We start from the raw sequence: 26,476 nt of genomic DNA on the forward strand, positions 1-26,476 counted from the left end.
TTGACATGACGTCATGGTCACGTGTTCCTCCCGCGGCTCCACAAACTCTCCGTCAACAGTGAAATGCGCAGGCGTGGGCGCTGTGCTCATACCGTGCTGTTTGGAGATGACGAGCCGGGGGCTCATGGCTGCTATTTTATTGATTTTTATTAGCGACGGAGCACTCGGCACGACCACCGCTCCCACGCTGGAAGGCGCGGGTTTCCGCGGGAGCGACGTCGGCCTTTCCCTGGAGAGCCCGGGTTCCCTTTTCGGGTGGGACGCGTCCCGCGAGGGTAGGCCTCTGCCCCGCTGGGTGCGGGGAGCCGAGGACCTGCCGCCGCGGCCGGACTGGGACAGCAGCGCCGCCGCCTGGTGGATGACTTCGCTGGCGGAGCCGCTGGCGGTGGGCGAAAGCTGCCGGCAGCTGCTGTGGGACTTCGCCCAGAGCAGCGCGTCTCTGATCAGCTGCGTGGTGAAGAACGCCCGGCCGGTGCGGCTTTGCGAGGAGTGCACCCCGCAGTTTCAAAGCTTGTGGGAGGCATTCGCCAACATCTCAGTATGTGCCGGGAAGCGAGTGTCTGATCGCCTCAAACTTACACGATAGTCCTTTCGCTATTCTTCTCTCTGTTTCTGGTGCGCCACATTCCCACCGTTTGCTTAAAATGCAGAAAGAAGAAGTTTGTACCCCCCCCAGTTTGCTTTTTCACCGTTCCCGCCTCCCCTAGTTCCGACGTGAGGCCTGTTTCTCCCAAGAGGCAAATATTATTTGCCACAAGACTTTAAAGTGAGGGGAGATAGGTGTACGACAGATGTCAGAGGTAGTTTCTTTACTCAGAGAGTAGTAAGGGTGTGGAATGCTTTGCCTGCATCGGTAGTAGATTCGCCAAGTTTAAGTGCACTTAAGTCGTCATTGGACAGGCAAATGGACGCACATGGAATAGTGTAGGTTAGATGGGCTTCAGATTAGTATGACAGGGTGGTGCAACATCGAGGGCCATGTCTATGAGCATGAAATAATAGTATTGTGAATAGAATTATGAAGGAGCTTAAACTGCAAGATATTAAACCATTAGGCAATGTTTGAATGGCTTTGGAAACAATCTTGGCAGACCAACTACCTTCAGGCTGGCATGGTGACTGTGGTTAGAACTGTTGAATCACAGTGCCAGGGACCCAGGATTGATTCCACAGTCTCCCAACGTGGGTGGGTTTCTTTCCACAATCCAAAGGTGATTTGGCCATGCTAAATTGCTCATAGTGTTCAGGGATGTGTCGGTTAGGTGCATTAGTCCGGTAAATGTAGAGGAATGGGTTTGGCTGGGATATTCTTTTGAGGGTTGGTGTGGACTTCTTGGGCCGAATGGCCTGTTTGCATGCTGTAGGGATCCTAATGAGGAAGGGCTTTGGCCTGAAAAGTTTTTTTTTTCCCTGCTCCTTGGATACTGCCTGACCTGCTGTAGTTTTCCAGCACCACACACTCGATTCTTTGAGGAAGGTTGACTGGACCTGAAAGGTTTTCCCTGATGCTGCCAAACCTGAACTTTTCTAGCTAGTTTTTTTTTCTGATTTACACCATCTGCAGTTCTTTTGGTTTTTAATGACCAACTATCTTAATCGAATTGACTGCTTAAAGTCAATGCCTCAAGTATCTTCTAAATTTGACTTCCTATTCTAGTCAGCTTTCCATTTCCCACCCCGTTCCCAAAACTTTTATCCACCAAAACTCTGCAGCCAGTGTATTTTAGCTAATACACAACCCTGTTCATTATCCTTGTGCTCAGACCTACAGTAGCTATTGGTCTGGCAGTTCCCTAGCTGTTACGATTTAAAAGTGAAGCATGAGAAGTTTTTATTTTAATAACTTCACCTCTCCCAACTTTCTCCAGCCCTGTAATTACCAAAGATTCATCTGTTGTTTTAGTACGGGTGGGTCTTGTGCATCATTTTGATTTTAATTGTTCCAACATAGAGAACCAAGACTGAAGCTATATTTCCATACCCAAATTTCTTCCCTTCTGCATTAAGATGCTCCTTAAAACCCACCAGTAGCACCAAACACTTTGTCACTTGTGCTAATTTCTCCTTGTGTGGCTCCATATCAAAATTTCTGTGGTAGTGTGTTTGAAATCTCTCTGAATGTTTTGATTGGTTAAAGTAGCTGTGTAAGTGCATCGTTATTGAAGTGACATCAGGTTAACTGCTTGAAAATATGTCTAGTTCTCAGACTTCCACAAAACTTAAAGCTGCGCATGGAAACATACAAACTAACTTCCAGGATTGTGGAGATTCAGGATCCAATGTGGCTGTTGATAAGGAATTAGAGAACAAATGGAATGACTGTAGTTAGAGGGACACTATGGTAGTGGGAGAAGTGCTGAAATGAGTATCCCACAGCTCACTTTGGGATTGTTGAATCATTTTCACTTCATATAAAACCAGGAAGGATTGAAACAGGAAACCTCCAAATTAAGCAATGTGGAGCTGATTGGTGATGAAATTTGAGCTAGTGTAAACTTGACAATACTTTTTTATAATGTCTTAATATTGTAAAAATTAAAGAAATATCATTGCTTGATTGCAAAATATTATTTGGAATGTCAGGTGGCCTAAAGCTTGGTCAGTGGTAGCTTTTGAGAAGTATCTCAAAGGAGAAAAAAGCAAAGTAGGACAAAAAAGTGTTGCTTGCAGGAAGGAAATAATAAGTAATATTCAACAGAAACAAAACCCATTCTTGCAAGTAATAGTCAGTTAATCAGTAGTTGTAGGCAAATATGACAGTCAATCTACGCATGAGGTCCAGTAAGAACAGACGTGAGAAGGTGATTTTATAGAAGTACTCAAATGCTATAAAATAGTCTAATCTAGAATATGGCTTTTTAATTGGATTAAAAATGGTGTATGTTAAGTACTCTTAATGGAACTTGACTGCATGTAACACCATAACCTAAGCTTGTTTCAGTTTTGAATTACGAAAACATACATAATTTAATTTCAGGTGCAGGAAGAATAGAATTTTAAATTTTTTGAATCATTAAGTTTTCAATAAACAACGACTTTTAGTGCAGCAAGTACCAGCTTTAGTGAACTGTCCTTTGAAAAATCTATGTGCTTTGTGAGAGTTGTTTTGAGGTTCTTTTAAATCATTTTTTTTCCAACACTATTGACTGTAGTAAAGATCAATGTCTGCTGCTGATTTAGCAGCAATTCCTTAAATTTGTTTAGTGAATCAGTTTCATGCTGAAAATTGATGGGAGTGTCCACTGTTTGATCACTCGCCTCTGAGTCACAGGGTTCTAGATGGGAGTCCCACTCCAGGGCTTGAATACAAAAATTCCATGTTGAAACTTCAGTACTGTAGAGCACTGAGTTGTTGGGTGTGCTGTTTTTTGGTTAAGCTGGTAAACCTGGATTACCATCTGTCTGCTAGGGTGTATGTAAAGAATCAAGGAGCTATTTTAGTGTAGGAGTGTTTTCTTGGTGGTAGGGAACATCTCCGGGACATCCGCACCAATCACCCACACCGCCCTGTGGCCCAACATTTCAACTCCCCCTCCCACTCTGCCGAGAACATGGAGGTCCTGGGCCTCCTTCACTGCCGCTCCCTCACCACCAGACGCCTGGAGGAAGAACGCCTCATCTTCTGCTTCGGAACACTTCAACCCCAGGGCATCAATGTGGACTTCAACAGTTTCCTCACTTCCCCTTCCCCCACCTCACCCTAGTTCCAAACTTCCAGCTCAGCACTGTCCCCAAGACTTGTCTGGACTTGTCCTACCTGCCTATCTCCTTTTCTACCTATCCACTCCACCCTCTCCTCCCTGACCTATCGCCTTCATCTCTTCCCCCACTCACCTATTGTACTCTCTGCTACTTTCTCCCCACCCCCACCTTCCTCTAGCTTATCTCTCCACGCTTCAGGCTCTCTGCCTTTATTCCTGATGAAGGGCTTTTGCCCGAAACGTCGATTTCACTGCTCCTTAGATGCTGCCTGAACTGCTGTGCTCTTCCAGCACCACTAATCCAGAATCTAGTTTCCAGCATCTGCAGTCATTGTTTTTACCTTGGTGTTTTCTTGGTACCTTGGCCAATATGTGTTACCTTCACAGTTAGCATTAACTGGTCAGTATCACATTGCTGTTTGTGGTATTTGCTCATGTTGGCTTTGGTTTTCTATATTGCACTTCAATTATGAATTGGCTGTAAAATGATTGAGCTATTTGGTGTTTGTAAAAACACTATATAAATTCAAGGTCTCCTTTCTCCCCTTGTATCTTCCCCACCCTCCTGCCTACCTTGCTTTATTTCTATACTAAATCTCTTCACAAACACGTTTGCTTTGCCAGGGAATTTGTTTAAAGATGTCACCCATTTTTAATACTCTTTTTTAGATGTTTACCAAGACACATGTTGAGTTGTAGTTTAGCAAGACTATCAAAATAACATGGATGAGCAGCTCGTACCCATGAAGACTAGTAGGTGTTGCAACTCAGTGTACCTGGGGTGTAGAGGGGTAGATACGGAGTTCAAAGACAAGTGCTCAATTCTTGAATGCTGCAACTTCTTCCATAAGAATAGGAAGATTTTCAAATGGTTTTGGTTGGGTTGGGAGCTGAGCCTTTTGCTTCAGAACATTTGGCATCCAGCCTAGCTCTTGTAAACAGCATTGATTTGGCTGGTCTAGCAGCATCTAATCAATACTGATGCTAAAAGCTTTCCTACTCCACTGCCGTGGCTCTCTTTTTCGGCCCAATTGAAATGTCCTCACTTGTTCCATTTTAGCGACAACACCACCTCTGACGGGTCATTACTTAGCTGCATCTGCCCCAGTTTGTTCATGGTGTATCATGCCTTCATTTACATGCAGATCCTTGGTGATGTTATCAGAAGACATAGGACTAACCTTCCCACACTGCTGACGCCAAACTCTCTGTCACTGATTTCAACCACTTCATTATTTCAGCATTATCATACAGTTTGGCTAAGTGCAATTTTAAATTCATTTTAGTTTGCTCCAAATAACTAAATCACTGGCAGTAACATTGTACTTTTCCTATTCAATCTTCTCCCCTATTGAACCAAATTTGCTTTAGAACATTCTCGCCAATGTAACCCTGAATAAAGCCTGGACCTAGCTACTACTGAAACCCTTATTTTGTTTTATTGTCAAGTTCAAATTTGACTTCCAATATTCTCTTGTCTAGTCTCTAGAATTCCATCATCCTGAAATATCAGCTCATCTGAAACGTTTGTATTTTGTTTTATCCTTTTTTAAAATATTTCTTCATATGGATATAGGTTTGCTCGCTGAGCTGGAAGGGTTGTTTTCAGATGTCATCACCGTACTAGGTAACATCTTCAGTGAGTCTCTGGATGAAGCAGTGGTGGTATAGCCTGCTTTCTATTTATATGCCTGGTTTCCTTGAGTTAGTGATGTCATTTCCTGTGGTGATGTCACTTCCTGTTCTTTTTCTCACAGGGTGGTAAATGGGATCCAAGTCAATGTTTGTTCGCATGCTGGTTGGAATGCTATGCTTCTAGGGATTCTTGTGCGTGTATCTGTTTGGTTTGGCCTAGCATGGGTGTGTTGTCCTAGTTGAAGTGGTATCCTTCCTCAGATACCTTCCTAGTAGTGAGAGTGGGTCATGTTTTGTGGCTAGTTGATGTTCATGTATCCTGGTAGCTAGTTTTCTGCCTGTTTGTCCAATGTAATGTTTGTTACAGTTCTTGCAAGGTATTTTGTAAATGATATTAGTTTTGCTTGTTCTCTGTATAGGGTCTTTCAAGTTCATTAACTGCTGTTTTAGTGTGTTGGTGGGTTTGTGGGCTGCCATGATGCCAAGGGGGCAGAGTAGTCTGGCAGTCATTTCCGAGATGTCTTTGTAGGGGAGAGTGGCTAGGGTATCTGGATGTGTTTTGTCTGCTTGTTTGGGTCACATTCCCCTACGTCAAAGACATCTCTGAAGTGACTGCCAGACTACTCAGACCCCTTTGCATCATGGTTGCCCACAAACCCACCAACACACTAAAACAGCAACTAACGAATTTGAAAGACCATATACAGACGACAAGCAAAACTAATGTCATTTACAAAATACCTTGCAACAACTGTAACAAACATTACATTGGACAAACCAGCAGAAAACTAGCCACCAGGATACATGAACATCAACTAGCCACAAAACATGACCCGCTCTTTCTAGTATCCTTACATATGGATGAGGAAGGACAATACATCCATCCTAGGATAAGCCAAACAGACACTCATGAGAATTCTAGAAGCATAGTATTCCAACTGGAACTCTATCAACACACACTTTTGACTTGGATCCCATTTGTCACCCCGTGAGAAAAATAACAGGAAATGACCTAACCATAGGAAATGATGTCACCACAGGAAATGACATCACCAACATGAAGAAGCCCAAACATAGAAAGCAGGCTATATCACTAGTGCTTCATCCGGAGGCTCACCTGAAGATGTTCTGGATTAGTGGTGCTGGAAGAGCTCAGCAGTTCAGGCAGCATCTGAGGTGCAGTACAATCGACATTTCAGGCAAAAGCCCTTCATCAGGAATATAGGCAGAGTGCCTGAAGGGTGGAGAGATAAGTGAGGAGGGTGGGGGTGGGGAGAAAGTAGTGCAGAGTAAAACAGGTGAGTGGGGGAGGGGATGAAGGTCGGTGGGGGGGGAGGAGGGTGGAGTAGATAGGTGGAAAAGAAGAGTGGCAGGTAGGACAAGTCATGGGGACAGTGCTGATCTGGAAGTTTGGAACTGGGGTGAGGTGGGGGAAGGGGAAATGAGGAAACTATTGAAGTCCACATTGATGTCCTGGGGTTGAAGTGTTCTGAGGCGGAGGATGCGATTTTGTTTCAGGACATGGTTGAAGAGCTTCAGGGCAGAGGAAATGACCTGGGAGTTGCAGTGGGAGAGGAACTCCGAGGTTCTTGTCGAGGGAGGAGGAAAACTTCAAGGCAGGCATCCTTGCAAGAGGATTTGCAGTAGGGTTAAAATCAACTAGGTAAAAACAATGACTGCAGATGCTGGAAACCAGATTCTGAACTGAAGATGTTACTTAGTAGGGTGATGAAACATCTAAAAAACAAACCTTCCAGCTCAGTGAGCAAACCTCCAGAACCTCGACCCGAGCAACAAATCTTCTCAAAACTCGCCAATATTTCTTCAGTGTGTGGGCATCTCTGGCTAGGCTGGCATCTATTGTTTGTTCTTTTGAGAAGGTTGTGCTGAGCAGTCCTCTTGAACTTATGCAGTCCATGGGATTGCTGTTAGGAATAGAGGTCCAAGACTTTGACCATGTAACAGTGAAGGAATGGTGATAGAATTCAGGGTAAACTCTGTGCTTAAAGGGACACTGCCACCTGAGAGTTGTCACATGAATTAAGACAAAGAAGCAATGTCTAACAATGCTGCAATCCTTTAGCACTGTAAAGTGCCAGCTTAAGTTGTGCTCACATTCCTGGAGTGGGATTAAATCTCAAACCTGGGCCAGAAGTGAGTTTCCTGCCATTGAGCTACAGTTATCACTAATTTCGGGCCTGATTTTTGTGTTTTATTTTTAAACGCATGAAGTCTTTAGAACAATGTGTATGGTTTAAACAAATGTTCACTAATTTGCAATGATGATTTTAGATGATATTATTAATATAACAATACATTGGCAATTCCTATCTCACTCTTGATCTTTTATGATGAAGGGATGGTTATTGAGGAAGCAGTAAAGATTCTTGAATGGCGAAGGCTGTATCTGAGGGGCTTGTTGGTTGAACTGGGACATTAGATTGTTTTTGATAAATACAAAGATCTTCCTCTTATTCATTTACTGACTTTGTTTCTCACTCCAATCCCAGTCACATAGTTCTTGAGGTTTTTTTTGGGTGTTGTATTTGATTGAATGCTTCCTTGGTATCAGGGGCAGGATATAGCTTCTCTTCATCACTTAAAATTCCTGTCCACTAAATTTCATTTTTAGTGTCATTCTCTTTTTTCTCCATAAAGTTGCTATCAACATCAATCCTGATTTCGGCATTGCCTTAGAACAAATTCGCTATGCTGTAGGTACTTTGCAAATGCAAGACTATATTGCTGAGATTTAAAATGTCACTTTTAAAATATTGCCTCCCATCTTAACAACAGTGCAAATGTAACTTTTTGGTTCTGTCAAGCTGTCTGTATTTTGGTTGAATTTTACATGTTCTTGGGTAGTTTTTGACAAAAAAATCGTTGACCTGAAATATTAACTTTGGAGAAGAACAATGATGTTGGCTGACTGCTGACCATTTCCAGCATCTGCACTATTTTTGCCTTTGAGAAAAATTTAGTCTGTTCTAGAAAGCAAGTGTCCCATTTCACAAGGACAGGACGTGAAGTTTTGAGGTCTTGCACAGTACTCTGAAATTGGTTAGGATATACGTTTTTGGCAATCACTATCCTGTGGCTGTATGAAGTTAGTAAGAAAGCCACTTTCAGAATTACATGTACTTCAGTAACAGTAAGCATGTTTGCAGTGTGAGCATTATAGGCAAGCCTTGTCTGCTGGTGCTTTTGGATTTTCCGTTTGGGCAATGCCCATTTTCATTTCTACACACCCAGATTTGCTTGAGTTTTTGATATTCCTGTCTGCTAACAAGAGAAATGATACTTCACTTGGATTTAGTAACCATTTATTAAACTTTCCCTTGTATTCAACTCATTTGCGTCTATTCTATTGCTGTAACTTTTTTAATTTTCCAATCTTTGCCCTGCTTTCTTATAGAAAAATTCAGGGAATGTAAGCTGTTCAAAACAGCTCTTGAGATCCGACCGTTTGCAGCTAGTCTTGAACATGAATAACTATCTGCGAAAAATTTGGACGGACTCCATGTGTGATGGTATGTTTGCTCACTTTGATAAGCTTTCTAAGATTTGGTTTATTTTGAAATCATTTATGTTGATATACCGTTTTTTAGCTACTCCAGCCATGCCTTTTTACAAAGGGTACATTTTCATTTCCTGATGTATACAGCAGCAGCATGTCCTGTGAGAGTCATGGGTTGAGAAGTTTATTTTGAGTTTTGTTCACTTTGGCTATGCACCCATGTATTTGCTGGATGTCCACAATTTGAGCACTTCCTTTTAAAAGAATGAGGCTTAAATGGGAGCCAGAAATGCCTATCGTGCTGCTTTTATTTGAAATGAATCTTGTCCATGTTGACAATTGCACTTTTGTCAGACAAATTACAGTAGAGGAAAATAGCTTTTTTTTAAAATTAGAGGCTGTCCTTCTGATAATTCCATTAAATGTTTTTCACCTACTCACTATTTAAGCAAAATTTTATAGGCTGATTTGGCTTGTACTCCAGTCTGATTCTGACCATAATTATTTGCAAAAAATCTTTGTGGAAAATGGACTAATTATTGTACTTAATATGATATTTGCAGTATTTAGAGGTGGTAGTGAATGGTGTTATTTGGTGTGTTTTTGGATCTGGGGACATCTCAACCTCTGAGCCATCATTACTATTTTGTATTGAGATCTGTTGACGACATTTCCTGTGTGGTAGGTGTGAGATTTGGGCAGCAATTTCTGTTATGTGGTTTTGTTAAGATTGAGTTGATTTTATTGTCACCAATTGCGTCCACAATGGACCTCACTGATTTGAGTTCCATGAATCCTCTTTGCCAGTATCCACTTAAAGATAGTGTGACTTGGATGTCATATTAAAAAGCTCTTATCTAGTATAATGGTTTAAACATTATACTAGATAATGTTTAACATATGTTCTCCCCTTATGAAAGATGAACTTAGGTATTTTGTAGATGAGGCACAGCTTGGGTATGTTAATTTAAGTTTTGTTTTGGGGGGGAAAAAATGCCTGGATGAGCAGAATACAGCTTTTGAGTAAACTTTTATGTTCTGAGTTGTAGAAAATTGGTAACATTACCAATTTACTACCTCTTCTTTCAGGCATATGCCCCATTTTCCATTTTTGGCTATTCTAAAGCTGTCTATATTGTGCTTTTTTTTCTAGGTCAGCGTTCACTATCCACTGTTGGGTGACTGTATGTGGAGTTTGCACATTCTCACATTCTCCCTGTCTTCATGGGTTTCCTCTGGGTGCTCTGGTTTCCTCCCACAGTCCAAAGATGTGCAAGTTAGGTGGATTGACCAAGCAAAATTTCCCATAGCGTCCAGCGATGTGCAGGCTAGTGAGTCACCCGTTGGGTGGGATGCTCTTCGGTGAGTCAGTGTGGACTTGATTGGCCGCCTCCCAGTCTGTAAGAAGTCTTTGTAACCAGTGAGGCTAGGGAATGGTCCTACTGAGTCATCATTCAAAATGAAAATTTAATTATGTCCCAGCTTTATCTTGTCATCTGTACTTTGGGAATCAATGCTAAATTAGTTTACTTGAATTCTTCAGAATCTTTTGTTTGGAAAAAAAGCTCTGTGAACAATTGAACGATTCTAGATTTTGGTTGGGAAGGATGGAGTAGTCAAAGATACATTAAGCATTAAAACCTTGTACTACTCTGGGATAGGAGGTAGGTACACTTAGAATGAAAATCTTTATGTATATTGAATCATGTCTCTTCGATCAAACAATAAGGGACATTAAGTACATCGACATGTCGCCTTGGAATACAATTGAGTTATACCCAGTGAGTACAGCGTTGCTAATTTTTAGAGTATCATTGAATTTCTTTCTGATGAATACAACAGTGAGCTCTTAAAATAGTTTAGACCAGGAGCGTGCTATCACGTGTTGTAGGAAAAGGCAGTAAGAGCCTGTAGATGCAGCTAGATGGTGTTTCACTACCAGCAACAATTGCTGAAGTATTTTTCTTTAAACTGCACTATTTTTAATATCCTGAGGTTGAGTAGTATAGTGGGTGTGTCCTTCAAGCAGTATACCAAAGATTTGGATTAATGATTTAGAGCAGCTAGGGAATTTGAATTCATTTAATTAAATCAACTGGAATAAAAAGTTAGCAGCAGTTACTGGTAGCTTGCCAGATTGTCATAAAATTCTATTTGGTTTGCTCATATTTGAATGAGGGAAGTCTTATTTTTACTCAACTTCTGGCAATGTGATTAAGTTAACACATCTGAAATTGATACAACTCCATTACATCAAACTGCTACCCAAAAAAAACTGATTTTTAAAAAAAACCAAATGAATGACCCAGTATTAATTATAGGCAGTAAACTGGTAAATGCACATCTAGGCCTTTTGACACGCAAGCACCTCCTTAATATTATCTGGAAACTTGTGCTAAAGTTGAGAGAGCTGTCCCACAAAACTACTGAAGCATCAGCCTGATATAGGTGAACATACAATCACATGTTTCAGTCAACATCTCTGCCTCTTCCCATCAACATCACTAAGTATGTCCTGTCTGACTAGTTTCTGGCCTTAAGTTGTGACTTGCAGCTACGAAGGAGTGGCTATTGTACACTGACTGCAGACCTCCTTTCCTGTCAAATAGGGGAAAGAGATTTTCTCCTGACTTACCATGAACTGTTCTCCCTTAAATATTGCATCATGTTGATCGTTACTTTGAAAATCTCTAGAGTACTTTTAGCGTGCTTGCTATTCTCTGCTCTTTCCATGTCCATCCACAAAAAGTGACTTAGTAGCAGCACTCCTGACCAAATTGGTCAAGCCTCAGGATGTAGCTGTCAGACTGGCAATGCAGCCGTGACGGAGAGAACCAACTCAGTTTCTTTTGGGTGAATGGGGGAGGGTGGTGGGGAAAGAGCAGAAGAAGATTTGACTTGAATGAGTGCCACTGCAGAGTTTCTGTTGAAACAGTATCTTGTATTTGCACTGATCCATCTGTCATATTCTGATTTTTCCCTAAAGCTAGTAGGTCAAAATGGGTGTTTTGTGAGGTTGTTTGGACAGTCAGTTGACTGTATTCCACTACAGTCTCTGATGTCATGGCTCAGAATATGCCTTGCCCTATAATTACCAAGAAGCCAAAGGACCCCTTCTGGTACAATGAAGAATGTAAAAGAGCATTTTAGGGGCATTGTCTGGGTACTAAACACAGAAGCAGTATGCTGTAGATACTGCAAAACAGTTCCATAATCAACACATTCAGATTTCAACTGATGGTGGCTAATTAAACTGCTAAGTGGAGGAAGATGCTCCACAAATAACCCATACTCCAAGAAGGCATAGCCCAGATGTTTGTGCCATAACAGACAGACAATAATTTCCTGCTATCTTAAGGCAAAAATGTCAAGTGGATGATCCACCTCCATTTACTTAAGAGGCTACTTTTAACTCGGAAGCCAGTTTTTCAGTGAATTTTATTCCCTCCGTGTTATTTATACACTTGTGGGATGTGGGCATCGCTGGCTCACCTGCGTTTATTGCTTGCCTGTAGTTTCACTTTGAAACTATGGTCGTCTTCTTGAGCTGCTATGTTCCATTAACTAATGTTTGAAGTTTCTCTATTAAACAAACCAAGTGATTACACCAAATGCTGAAATGGGTGTCCATGCATTCAAAGAAGCAGGCTGGTGCACCTACCTGCAGGTAGAGAATGTGGGTGCATTGTGAATGTCACCACATTATGTGCACAGCGACATGAGATTCTGTATTTTTGTGTGCACAAATGGCATCCACTGTGACTGATGCAGGAGGAGGTCTTGAAGGGATAGGGTGAGCTTCCCTACCAAGTAGCTCTACATTGCTTTCCTGCCTGGTTATCGTTCACCAGGGTTGAATTGCAAGCAGGCAAAATGCAGGCTCGTTACCCAGCAATGTTTAGATCTTGTGCAGTGTAAGTATTTGGTAGTGGACAGTTGCTTGTTTGTCAGATCAGTGGTGAGTTTTTGATCGTGTGAAAGGGCCAGGTGGCTTAAGGGGGTGGGGAGGCAATAGCATAATGATGGTATTGAGAGACCCAGGGAAACTTAGTCCAATGAGTGTTCTGGGACCTTGGTTGGAATCCTTTCCAGGCAGATTTGAATTCACTTCAAGAAAATCTGTAATTAGAGTCTAATGATGGCCATGAAACCACTGTCAGTTGTTGGAAAAACCCACCTGGTTCACTAATGTCCTTTTGGGAAAGGAACTACTATCCTTACCTAGTATGGCCCACATGTGACTCCAGACCCATAGCAATGTCATTAACTTTGATTCTTGGTTTTCCTTTCTGTTTAAAAAGAAAGGACGACCAAGCCATTCAGTTGTAACAATTGCTAGATGGTCTCAAAAAGGGAATGAAATTGGATGGGCCACCTGGAATCTACCGAGGTACTGGAAGTGACCATTTCAAACACCATCCTGTCCAAGCTACTCACCATGCTGACTTGGATCTGTGTCATTTTGACAAAATCTTGAACCCATTTCCTAACAGTATTGATTGCAGCATTTCAAGAAGACAGCTTGCACCACCTTCTCTGGGCTCAACTAGGAATGGGCAATAAATGCTTGCCCAACCAGTGCATCCACATCCTGTGCATGAATTAAAAGTAGTGTAAACAGTAACTCCAACAAATAATATTAAATTGAAAATATAATGTTCCCAAAAACTGCTGTTTCATTGCTTTCTAGTTATGTAGCTCTGCAAGCTGTGCCCTGAGTGATGGTATTCACAATAAATGCGGTCTAAAACAAAGAATTATAGAGCTGTGATCCAGAGCTAGTCCTACCTGGTCAAATTGTTCCAGTACAGCCATGATCTGGAGTCTACCTAATGAAAAGACTCTTTAAAAAGAAAAGCCTTGTCATGAGAAACAGGACAAATTTGATCCAATCAATTATCAATGTAACTGTCTACAACCTGTTACTAAATTGATTAAAATAATCATCAGTACTGTTGAGTGGCAGTTGCATAGCATAATCTGCTCAACTTGCATTTTGCAGATCACATTAAAGCCTTAGTCCAAACATAGAGCAAAGCTTAACTCCAGAGGTGAGGTGGGTGTGATTGCCCTTGATATCAGGACAGAGTTTCACCAAATGTGCTCTCAAGGAAGCTTTATAAAATTGAAATCAATAGAAATCTGGCAAGACACTCCAGTGACTGAAGTTGTAACCAGCAAAAAGAAAGGTGATTGTGGCTGTTGCTGCAGGATGCTGTGGCAAGAATTCCTCAAAGTAGTGTTCTTGGCTCAACCATCTTCAGTTACTTCACCAGAGACCTTTCCTCCACAACAAGCTGAAGTGGGAATTCTTGTTGGATGATAAGTGTTCAATCCCTTTTGAAACTCCTTTTGAAGGAAGTGACTGTACTATAGTCTAGTTTGTGACTGACATGAAACTAGGTACGAAGGCAAGTAGAGAGGATGACACAATCTGCGGAAGAATATACACAGGTAGAGTGAATTTGTAAAAACTTGGCAGATGGAATAAAGTAGTGAGGTCATGCACTTTGAGCTCCTCTATCCTTCCTGCCAATGTTTAAATGGAGAAAGATTCCATAAAGCTACAGAGCAGAGGGATTTGGAGTCTTCCATGAGTTTCAAAAAGCTAGCATCCAAATTCACTGGGTAATGGAGAAGGCAAATGGAATGTTGGCCATTAATTTCAAAAGGAATGAAATATAAAATGCGAGGATTTGATAAAACTATGTAAGCCACAGTCAGTTTACAGCTGGAATACTGTGAACAGTTTGGTGTCCCTTATCCAAGGAGAGCTATGCTGGCTTTGGAAGTAATCCAGAGGAGTTTCACTAGGTTGGTACCAGGTTTGGAGGTGAGAACTATGGTACAGGAAAAGCACAGCCGGTCAGTCAGGAGAATCGATGAAGGGCTTATGCCCAAAATGTCAATTTTTTTTTTTCCCTGCTCCTCCAGATGCTGCCTGATCTGCTGTACTTGTGCCACAGTTTTTGACTCTCTGATCTCCAGCATCTGCAGTCCTCACTTTCTCCCCTATCTTATGAAGAGCGGTTGAATATATTGTGTCTGTGTTCAGTGGAATATAGAAGAATGAATGAGTGATTATCTTTATTGAAGCATACAAGATTCTTGGTGGACTTGATATGGCAGATACAGAAGGATTATTTTCCCCGTGAGAGAGCCAGTATAAGAGGTTGCTTAGATGAGGAGGCATTTTATTTTCTGCTGGGGTTCATTGAGCGGGTTTCATAATGAATGTGGAGCTGGATCATTGAGTATTGTTAAGGCTGAGATTGACTGTTCTTTTTTTTTTAATCAGTCAAGGAATCCGGATTATGGGGAAAGGGCAGGAAAGTGGAGTCAAGGATTATCTGATCGCGCATGATCTCACTGGTATAGACTCTGGCCTGTATCTGTTCCAATATCTTGTGATCTTCAGATTACGATTCTGCAGCAAGACTTGGGTAATATTGAGGCAGGACATGTGGCAAAGATTATTCATGCCAAGCAAATGCTGGTTAATAACGATCTCCAAGGAAATCTTGTGTGGAGTTTGCACGTTCTCCCCGTGTCTGCGTGGGTTTCCTCCGGGTGCTCCGGTTTCCTCCCATAGTCCAAAGATGTGCAGGTCAGGTGAATTGGCCATCCTAAATTGCCCGTAGTGTAGGTAAGGGGTAGATGTAGGGGTATGGGTGGGTTGCGCTTCGGCAGGGCGGTGTCGACTTGTTGGGCCGAAGGGCCTGTTTCCACACGAAGTAATCTAATCATTAACATTTAATGACATTACTAGTGAAGAAACTCCTGCCACCAACATCTTGGTTGTCACTACTGACAAATAATTTCACTGGCTTCACACACAAATGCTGTGGCTACAAGAATCGGTTAGAAACTGGATATTCTGTTGCAGATGACTCTCCTCCTGACTCTCCCATTCACAAGACATTTGTTTAAATGAGGGCAGCTCCAATAATTGGCTTTTGACACCATCCAGGATAAAGTAGTCTGTTTTGACATGCTCTTTAAAGAGCATAGCCTGCTACTTCCTTTATCACCAGTGCACTTGGTGTTGTTGCTTCAACTACAAAGTGCACTTCAAAGCTTCTTCAGTGGGACTTTTCAAACCCGTGACTTTTATCACCTAAATAACAAGGGCAGCAGGAACATGACTTGTGTAAGTTTCCCTCCTGAACGCGCGCACACCTAAACTGACTTGGAAATATGTTGCTATTCCTTTTTCATTCCTTAGCCTTTCACTTTATCGAACTATAGTGGCTCTCAAAAGTGGCACATCACTTTCACAAGGACAATAAATTATGCCAGTGCAGTCCACGTTCTCTGAATGAATGTGGGAAATGATCTACTTGCATATACTAATTTTAATTCTTTTTTACTTTTCATGGCACTAAACTGTCATGGGAAGGTGGTCAGAGTGTTCACAAAATTGAAAGATTTTGTTTGAGATTAGTTTACATGTTTGGGATTATTTTGCAGATTTTATGTAGCAGTTTGTGTCTTTTATTTGCGTGTCCTGTAACTGGTAAATGTATGAACTATTTTATGAAATTGTATTCTAGTAATGGCAAAGTTCAGTTGCATTTTGTATTTATTAACCTGTTGTTTTTTTTTTTTCTCTTCAACAGCGTGCTTAAATGAAAACAAAACAGCACCATCAATGGACACTTTAACCTTTAGGAAGACGCTGAATGATTCTTTGAGTTGTTTTGACCATTACTCATTGGTAACGTGCTTTTAGATGAACAGATTAGATCAACAATCTTGCTCAGCAATAAATTTACAAGCTTTCTAAATAAAAATCATTAGTATATTTGGGGCTCAACAGAACTTGCCTCTTAACAGCTTAACTGTACTTGGGCCAAGATTTAACAACTAGTAAGTGCACATTGCACATCCAGGCCGATTCTCAGCCTGTTCTTTTATTACATTTCTATACTTCTGCCCCATTCCTACTGCTGCTTCTGCATTTTAAGAGGTGTTGTGAGGCAACTCTGTTAAATGTTGGTCAGAGTTATGTTTTGTTTTTATTGCTGAGAGTGAAACATATATCACAAGTTTCTAGCAGGCTAACCCAGGAGGAAAGTATAATGCTGTGAAAAAGTGGGAGTGAACACAAACATGCAAATGGGGGTCAAAGACAAAATTGCAATGAAGTCTTACTGTTTTCCTATTTCACAAAATAAAACCAGACAAAGTTCTAAGCATTTATTCTAAGGACTATTTTCATATTTGAGAGTATTGTTGTGAAGTTGGGTAGAGTAGTTGTAGAATGGGAGGCAGAAAGTTAGAATTTGGTGTTTGTAAAATGCTAGAAGGGAGAAAGTATTGTGTGGTTCTTTTTTAAAAGATGGTATTTTGTTGATGTTTAGATTTAAAATGGATGTCTGCGAGCAGCAGCTTGAACGTTTGCTTCCACAGAGCCCGAACTGAATAACAGTGGGGGGGGGGGGGGGGGGGAAACATGAGACCTAAGGGGCAACTTTTTCATGCAGAGGGTGGTACAAGTATGGAATGAGCTCCCAGAGGATGTGGTGGAGGCTGGTACAATTGCAACACTTAAGAGGCATTTGGATGGGTATATGAATAGGAAGGGTTTGGAGGGATATGGGCCAGGTGCTGGCAGGTGGGACTAGATTGGGTTGGGATATCTGGTCGGCATGGACAGGTTGGACCGAAGGGTCTATTTCCATGCTGTACATCTGTTACCCTATGACCTCCAATTTTGGTGTCATCTGCAAACTTACTAACTATACTGCTTATGTTTGCATCCAAATCATTTTATGTAAGTGATGAAAAGTATTGGACGCACCATCGATCTTTGTGGCACTCCACTGGTCACAGGCATCCAGTCTTTCAGACAAATTGTTATCCCGCTATTCTGATCAAGTGGTTAACAGAATACCAATTACCTCGAGTATTTTGGCATTTGACATGTCATCTAGATGAGTTTCAGCAGAAGTACTAATTTTACCTCCATTCTGTACCTGATACAGGCTTCAACATTCTGCACACCTAATCATATTTAAGCATGTACTGTATCACAAAGTTCTTGTGGTGCGGTGGTGGTGTCCCTGTCTCTGAGACAGGAGGCCCAGGTTCAGATTTCATCTGCTGCAGAGGAGTATAATAATATCTCTGGATAGGTTGATTAGAAAATGCACATAATGTTTTTGACAGTTTTCAGGTAGCCTAGTCATAGTTAAGACCTGATTCCCACCACATCACAATTCCTTACCACCACAGCGGAATGTTCTGGATGAGGCACCTTTTTTTTTAAATGGTTTAAAAGCATGTTTATAAATAGCGAGCTGCTTTGATCTGTTTCGTGTTTACATATCTGCTTATGTTCTTGAGCCGAAAGCACCTTGTTGTGATGTTTTTACTACCGTCTACCTTGTGATGTGTTGCATGCAATTATGTTTTCTTGTGTGTGAAATTACTTTGTGGACTACCTTGTTCGATAATGTGAAATTATAGTTTTTACATTTTGTTTTGTAGAAACGTACAGCTCTCAAGAACAATTCTGATGTTTGCGTGAAGTGTAAAGTTTTTTACAACAATTTAACTGAATGGTACTATAGCTTGGTGGATAAGCAGAGCTTGTGTATTGACATCATTGATGCAGTAAGTACATTGACAACTATCCAACATCCATCCCCTGTGCAGTGCTGGTAGCTCGTTTTAGCAATCTAATTCTAAACTTATTTTTATGCAAAGAGCAGAGAATTTATTTGGTTCTTGCTTTAGAGCTGCTTTTTCACTAAGTTGAACTAGCTGAACTGATAGCAGCAGCTGCTGCATGTTTAAAATAAGCAAATCTCCAGGGCTTGTATATCGGACTTTTTTTAAAAAGGCAGTAGACTGTTTAAGCGACAAGAAAATTACAAACCTAAAGAGCAAGGTCAAGGCCACAATGCATTGTAGAAATGTCAGTAAAGCTGAGTGGAACGACACCAAATTTAACAGCTGTATTTACTCGTACATCATGAGTGAAGACCATAATAGCTGATGCCTTTAAAACCTACGCCGCTAAGTTCCATGCTGTTCAACTGGAGGAAGCAGCAACTGAGTCCTCTGCCTTCCAAACATTTTTGCACTAGGGGCAGCACCATTTTTAGGTTCTTTTCCCAAGGTTTCACACAAGAGATGCAATTTGCACACACTAACTTCTGCAAGCAGTTAAAGTTTATTAATGCTTGTACAAGCCAGTTGACTGCCTTTGACCCTCCTTTCAGGCATGCAAAGTAGAGTCAAAAGAGGCCCTAAACAAAGAAAACACAACCCCTTTATACAGGTCAGTTGGTAATGCTCACAGATACTCTGGCTGTTCCCATAACCACATGTTACCCCAGGTACAGTGGTAGGATGAGGATCATCCTCTACTCCAATGTAAATGCCCTAAACCTGGGGAATCGTTATGCAAACCATTTCCTGACTCAATGATTCCCCAAAGACGATGTAGCAATGCTGCGTGAATGTCACCCCCTATCCAGAGAGGGAGAAAGAGTACAATTTAATCTTTTAACATTACATGGTGGTTAACACTGCTGCCTCCCAGCCTTGGGGAACCAGGTTTGATCCCATCCTTGGGTGGGTGTGTGGAATTTGCATGTTCTCCCTATGTCTGTGTGCACATCCTATCTGTCTCCAGGTTTCTCCTCTGGTCTAAAGATGTGCAACTTAGGTGGCTTGGCCATGTTAAATGTGGGATTGCAGGGATAGGAAGGATCTGGGACGGATGTTGCTCAGCATTCAGTACAGACCTGATGGACCGAAGGACCTCTATCTACGTTGTAGGGATTCTGTGATTTTCTTTTATATTTCACTGATATCACTCATTCTTCTAAACATCCGAGTACATTGTATACATCTCTCATTGGGCAATCCTCCAATTTCCAGTATTCAAACTAATGAACATCTCTTGCATTCCCCCACCCCTCCCCCATCCACCCACCCTCCATGGCAACCATATTCTTCTTTGTTAAACCGACCCAACCTATACTAATTCATGAAGTGTTGGTTTCCCTTCAAAGAGCATGATTTAAATTGGATTTCTCTGACAGCCAGCCTGCTTTCCATGCTCTGCATCTGCTAATCAACATTGTTGGATGTACGCATTTTTGAATAGATCTTTACACTAGGATTCTGTTAGTCTATTCTGGAAATTCAGGTGGTCATTAAAGATCTTGTCACACTATTGTGCGAAGAGTTAAGTGTTCAGATCCATGTTTTTAATGAGTGCTAAAAAATCAAGACTAGGGTGGGAGGGCATGCTATATTCTATAAATAAATGTGACACTGATTATGAACATTGCACCTCAGGGTGATTATTTGTATCTGTGAAATCTTTTAGACATTTGACTTAATTTTAATTGAATTTTTAAAAAAGTTGTATGAAAATTTACTTGAGGCATAATAGTTTGTCCTGTGTTCCTTTTGGTGCCATTAGATGAACTTGACACAGCAGCTCTGGAGCAAAACCTACAACTGCACTGTCCCTTGCAGTGATACTATTCCAGTCATTGCAGTGTCAACATTTCTTCTTTTCCTACCTGTCATCTTCTACCTCAGCAGCTTCCTTCACTCTGAGCAGAAGAAATGGAAGCTTATGGAGCGTGAGTACCTGCTGTTCTAATTGTGCTTTTAGAATTAGATCAATCGATGTGAACATTTTGATAGTTGGCAGCAAATGCTAAATGTTACCAAAAGTTCAACTTTGAGTAGAATATTTGACCAAGTTGATTTCACACAACACCTTTTTTAATGTGATATCCTATCCTAGACAGGTGGTCAGATATGGATTAGCCAACACAATCTGTATACACTTTCACAAATAGAGAAAACATCTGATAATCTGGAAAGAAGCTATTGGAAAGGTTTACTCCTTATCTTTTCTAAGACTGAGGTGATCCTTGCTTCAATGACAGAATTATAACGTAAATGAAGTACTGTTCCCTGTGGAGTAGGTAGGCACCTTTTTTGAGGCAGAGTGATTAAATTAAATTGTTGCAGTTGATTACCAGTCTGCTGTTCACTCCACCTCTAGACTATTTTGTTTCTTCTAATTCTCCAATCACCACTTCCTTTTGGCCTTGTGCCATCAACACTGTTGGCATCTATTCTCTCCGGTCTTTTGCCTACTTATACATTTTTCTCAACATTCTCCCTCTCGCCATTTTGTTTATAAATTAATAACTTCTCAGTTCTGCTGAAAGGACATTTGACTTGAAATATTAACCCTGTTTCTCTCTCCATAGATACTGTTGTCTCCTTTTTTTATATATATATTACAATGATCAATTTTAAATGCCAAGCACAATCAATAGATGGCATTTTATGTTGGAGGTGCAGGCAAATTGCTGGCAGTCCTCAAGGAAATTCAGGCAATCATATATTATTGCCAGAAATCTATTCAAATAAAAAGATAAGATTCTAAAGGACCAGTGTAAAAATTCTGCGAATTGATGCAGACCAACCATTGTTTGGATCCCAGCTAATGATGGTACTGGACTAGTCTGATTCCAGATAAAATCTGACCCTTTAGGTCTTTCGATTTTGAATAATGTGGCCACTCACTGAAATTTAAACTACCTAGTTTCTTTATCAGGAACTTATTATGCAAAAGATAATTTTAACAAGTTGTTGTCTAGATGTAGCATGAAGAGGAAAAAGGAACAAAAGCAATCCAAAGTTTCAATTAATTCCCCAACAATGTCCCTTTTCCAGCAATTTAAATCCAGAGGAATTATCACTATTAGCAAATCGTAAGTTTGACTGATGTTGCACAGTTGTTCTTATGAACTGTGAAATCATTGTGTATGAAATCTTAAGACTGTCTCAGCTTTTTAATAATCGTCAGACTTTTAACTAAGCACTTCTAGTCTGGAAGTCATACACCTTTTCTTTTTTAGATTGAAATAATTTGTGTTTTCCCTCGTGTTTTGTACTTCTTAGAGGTTTTACTTGCTTTTCATCAGTTAGTTCTCCTCTGAATTGCTCAAATTTTAATCTCTTGATTTTCTAAGCTAAAATCAGGCCTCCATTTCTCCTGAACAAAAAGTAAGGTAATGGTCCTCAATGTTTACCCCTACCTATTATAAATCTTCGCAGTAAAAATACTTTACCATTAACATGCAAAGGGTGTCCCTGCTTCCCAAAATTTACTGGATTAGGTCACTCCAGAAAGCATGTCTGACCTAGTTGTGTTTTTTTTTCAAAGCCCTTCTAAAGTTACCAATCCCATATGCCACTATTTTAGAATCCAAATTCTCAAATTGATTTTTCATTGACTTTCATCACATTGTCGAAAGGGATGTGTTCTATTCTCTACTACCACTGTCTCCTGCAGATTGCAATGTCCGAAAAATTGTCTTGGTTTTGCAAATTAAGGTCAGACTTTTTTTTTGTCACTTGTAATATTGTCAGCCTATAAAATGCTGATATTTCTTGGCAGGATATACTGTTGTGAGATTCTTTCCTCTGGTTAGACAGTCCAGAGTTGCAATCAGTCATCTGAGATCAAGGAGTTGCCCATTTGGGACTGAAAGGAGGAAATTACTTTGCTCAGGGCTGATAACCTTTTGGAATTCTCTACCCAAAAAAACATGCTCAGTTTTTGAGTATAGTTAAGGCTGGGATTTGAGATTTTGGGGCACTGAAGAAAATCACAACAAAACTGCAAGGTGGGAAGGTAAATATTCAGCCATGATCTGATGAAAGGCAGGATAGACTGAAATGAATGTGTGGCCTGCTCCTTGATCCTAATTAAAATAAAATAATGCCAATTTTTTTTTAAATTCACTTTGTAGCTAAACGCTTGAAGCCTTGCAGTAGCACAGCACATATTGAAGATCGATCTTCCTGAAATTCTGCCAATACATTCTTTCTTCTTTAAAGAAAGAAGACCAAATCTTTCTCATGCCGAAATAACAACATTTGTGAGGAAATGTAATAGCAATAAATGTGGTTTTTGGACAACGCATCCTTTGTATTTGTAATTTGAACACTTAATGGTGTTTAAGAAATTATCTACTGAAAATGTGCATGTTGGAAATGCGTTCAAAGCCACATGAAGACTGCTAAAGATACTTATTTATCATGTGTTTTTTGCCTCTGCCTTAAGTTTAAGTCTGTAACTGAAGAAAAATTAAATCTGGTTTTATTGAAGTGCCCTAAGTTAGGGTAGATCTCGGCTTTTTCAAATTTAACATTCAACTCTAATGTTTACATGTTGAGTTAAAATGTTAACCGCAATTGAGAATTGCAAGCATTTAAACCTAAGCTAGTTAGATTGGTTTTGACTAATTCTAAAATACAGATGAATTAAAACATACTGGATGTTGTCCCCAGGAATGATGTGTCTTTTCCTGGTTTGATATGTTTCTATTTTAGCCCTGCTGATTATAAATGATGCACTATTTTTCAATATGTAGTAGCACTGTAGTTAGTTGCCTGAGACATCAATTTTAGTTCAAAATTTAGCTTGCTGATTTTTTTATTTGGTTCTTTGTAATTTAAAAATACCGTGATCAGGCACTACTGTAAATAGCTAAAGTAGATTCAGAAAATATTTTTAGATTGAAACAAAGGAATAGAACAGATCCTCAAAAATGAGGAGTACACTGCGTTTGTGACCAGGTGTCCTTGATTTATAGAATAAAAAGTCTGTGCCATGGATATGCAGTTAATGATAGCTACATGTTGTAATGGCAAAGTTTGGATGATCTGTATGGAAGGACATAGTGTGAATGTTTTCAGATGGTTTTCCTCACCTGTATTTTACCTTTTGTGTTCTTGCAATCAGTGCTTGTCTGAATTTTTAAAATGGTAAATGGATCTATTGTGAGCTTACATTGGGTACACATTGTTTCTTTGTTTCTGTTTACTGTGTGTGTGTGTGTGTGTGTGTGTGTGTGTGTGTGTGTGTGTGTGTGGTTTGGATCAATAACTTTTTAAGCAAGACTGAAGCATTCCATTATAGTCACCTACTGACTTATGAAAAGTTTTTGTGGTGTTTTCTTCCCTGTTATTTTAATTATCAGCTTTTTTGTTCAAACTTGGATGTATGGAAATAACAAAGTTGCATTTTAAATTAAATTGTTTGTACACTCATTCATTCAGGCGTGACCTTGTGGCTATCTTTTGCTTTTTTCTTCTGTCAATGCTAAATGCATAAATCTGGGCTGATGTTTCAAAATAGGACTTTGTTCACAAAACTGGTTGCAATAATTAATGGGGGGGGGGGGGGGGCTTGGGAAGGAGGAGTGGGAATACTAGAGGAAAGTATTTGCTCTCAGATTCTGATTGAACACTGTGTCCGTTTTTAAATGTTTGAATTTTGTTAGAAATTGCAGCTCCAAAAGAAGGCTATTCGGCCCACCAACTTGTGTTGGTAATGTCAGCTCTTTAACCAGAGCTGCTAATACCAATATATGACACTAGTTTGTGTATGAATTAAAAATCCCATTAATAAAGCAGAAAACTAAGATTAATATTTCAAAATATTGGACATTCAAATGTGTACCTTTTGCTTTATAAATTGATCATGCAGATGTATCATAGAAGGAGTAGTCTTAACACTTAGGTTGTTTATAGGATTTATTTACATCTTTCACGATTACAAAGTTGAGCACTAGTTGCTATATAATCTGTTGAAATATCATTCAATAATTTAACTTTATTTAATGATCTAAGGACGTTCAGGTACACAGTAAACTCCAATGTCTTTGGACATTTGAAGATCCAGCTGGTTTCTATTCCTGTAAAGACCCTGGGAACTTGCAAAGCTGCCAGACCTTTTGCTCTATTTTCATTTCCCCACAAGCATGGTTAATCAAATAGTGGTCACTTCTGCATATAGCATTAGATGATAGCTGTCAGAACTCAGATGACATTCTGTAATGTGTGCATGTTTGATTTGTACAATAAAAGTGTAGTTTGCAGCAATTTTCAACTTTCTGAAGGATGGGTTTTAGTGACAAAACACAAAAAAAACTAAGTGCATTGCTTGACAGGTATGCATTCTTCTCTGGTAGTGCTTCAATATGTGCCTCAGTTTGGAAGAACTCTTAACAAATTGAGTGAGTGTTAAATCCCAAGAGAAAAAGTGTTATGTGAATTGTTATGAGATCCTTTGTTAGAATTCTAAAACTAAGAATTTAGAGAGTCCAGCAATGCCTCATTGGGCTGAATATGACTTGGCCATAATGAAACATCAAATAAACTTGTTATATTTCCTAGTGATAATGAATGATTTGGTTGAATGTATAACATAAGCAATAGATTTGGTGGTAAATTGAAATCTCTTGAGTAAGAGAAATAAAGTAGGCATAACCTTGTAGTATCAACTAAAATTGTTCCACCTTGCAGTTATGAGAATGGAAAATGGACTCCCAACCGCTATATTTAAAATCAAAGGTGATGTTTGCTTGGGAGATGGTTATTAAATAACCAACTTAAAAAGGGGTTTAATTATAATCAACATTGGCTGATAGAATAAATAACCTTTCACTATGACAGTAAATTCCATCTGTTCACAGAGAACACTGCATTCAATGATTTACAGAAACAGCAAATGTGGCAGTCTGAAATGTGATGTGTACACTTACTGTGCAAAGTAAGTGTTCTTTTTAAAATGAATCCAAAACAGATAAGAGAACACTATATCTTTCGCTGTCTGAATCCAAACTAAGTATTGCCCAGATAAGTGAACTTGTGAAGGGTCTTTGTTCTAATTAACTTTAGCAGAGGATTAACTTATTTTTAAAAAGCACTTCTTTCCCTGCTGTGCTGAACAGATCAGGGAAACCTGCTTATTCTGATGTAATGCACCTAACAGCCATTTCCTGGATCAGACCCCTCTCACTTCTGCTTGTGCTTCAGTCCCGAGGTGCCTATGACTTAAAATTACTTCCGAAATTCACCTTTAAACTGGGTAGTACTGTACCCATATCTATTGCTAGTGCTCATCATTTGGTACCTTTTTAATTTTTTTTTAAAAAAGTACTTCCCCCTACTTCTGAGCTTGGGCTCAAGACCCACCTGCTCCAGAAGTGTATAATAGATCTCCATTTTAAAAAAAAGTTTGAAGTACTTTTTTTGTTTTGCCTGTTTAATGTTCAAGTGTGTTTAATGCTTAACCAAGCTATCACAAGATGGAGGAGCAGAAGCAGGGCATTCAGCACATCAATCACACCATTCAGTGAGATGATGACTAATCTGAAATCTTAACTCCATTTTCCTGCCTTTTTCCTCATACTTTCTATTTGCTGATTTTTTTTTTTAAACATGTGCATTCATGTTCGCTACCCTCCTTAAGCAGTTTCTTGGACTTGCAATATTGCCCACATTTGGTCACTTATTTGTTTTTCTGTAATTGCAAAAAATAATGTGTCCATGTGCAACTATTTGCACTGTTAACTTGTCTACCTTATTGCAAATGGTCTGTGCACTCCAATATAGCACCTTTCTTTGTAAACTTGACATTTTTTACTCCAGCTCTATTTGCTGTTCTTATTTCCTCTGTTTGCCAGTTTTGCTTTCTACTTTTCTGTCTTTCATTTCTTTGTTTCCATCACTCTTGTTTCCCCACTCAAGTTCCTGTCCTCCTGCCACACTAGTTTAAACCCTC

The 26,476-nt window shown here is 40.0% G+C and overlaps 1 protein-coding gene and 1 long non-coding RNA gene across 2 annotated transcripts in view; one reads left to right on the top strand and one right to left on the bottom strand.

Annotated features, from left to right (window-relative positions):
* ostm1 (osteoclastogenesis associated transmembrane protein 1) lies at positions 1 to 23,962 on the top strand. The gene is made up of 6 exons (XM_072552465.1): positions 1 to 538; positions 8,752 to 8,866; positions 16,473 to 16,570; positions 18,346 to 18,471; positions 20,297 to 20,462; positions 22,656 to 23,962. Exons 1-6 carry the CDS (start codon positions 14 to 16, stop codon positions 22,709 to 22,711), a joined length of 1,086 nt encoding a protein of 361 aa, XP_072408566.1. The 5' UTR covers positions 1 to 13; the 3' UTR covers positions 22,712 to 23,962.
* The window catches only part of LOC140454598 (uncharacterized), an 89,032-nt gene that overhangs the window by 22,775 nt on the left and 39,781 nt on the right, over positions 1 to 26,476 (bottom strand). The window lies entirely within an intron of this gene.

This window comes from Chiloscyllium punctatum, chromosome 3, assembly GCF_047496795.1.
Source record: "Chiloscyllium punctatum isolate Juve2018m chromosome 3, sChiPun1.3, whole genome shotgun sequence".
In the NCBI taxonomy this organism is placed as follows: domain Eukaryota; kingdom Metazoa; phylum Chordata; class Chondrichthyes; order Orectolobiformes; family Hemiscylliidae; genus Chiloscyllium; species Chiloscyllium punctatum.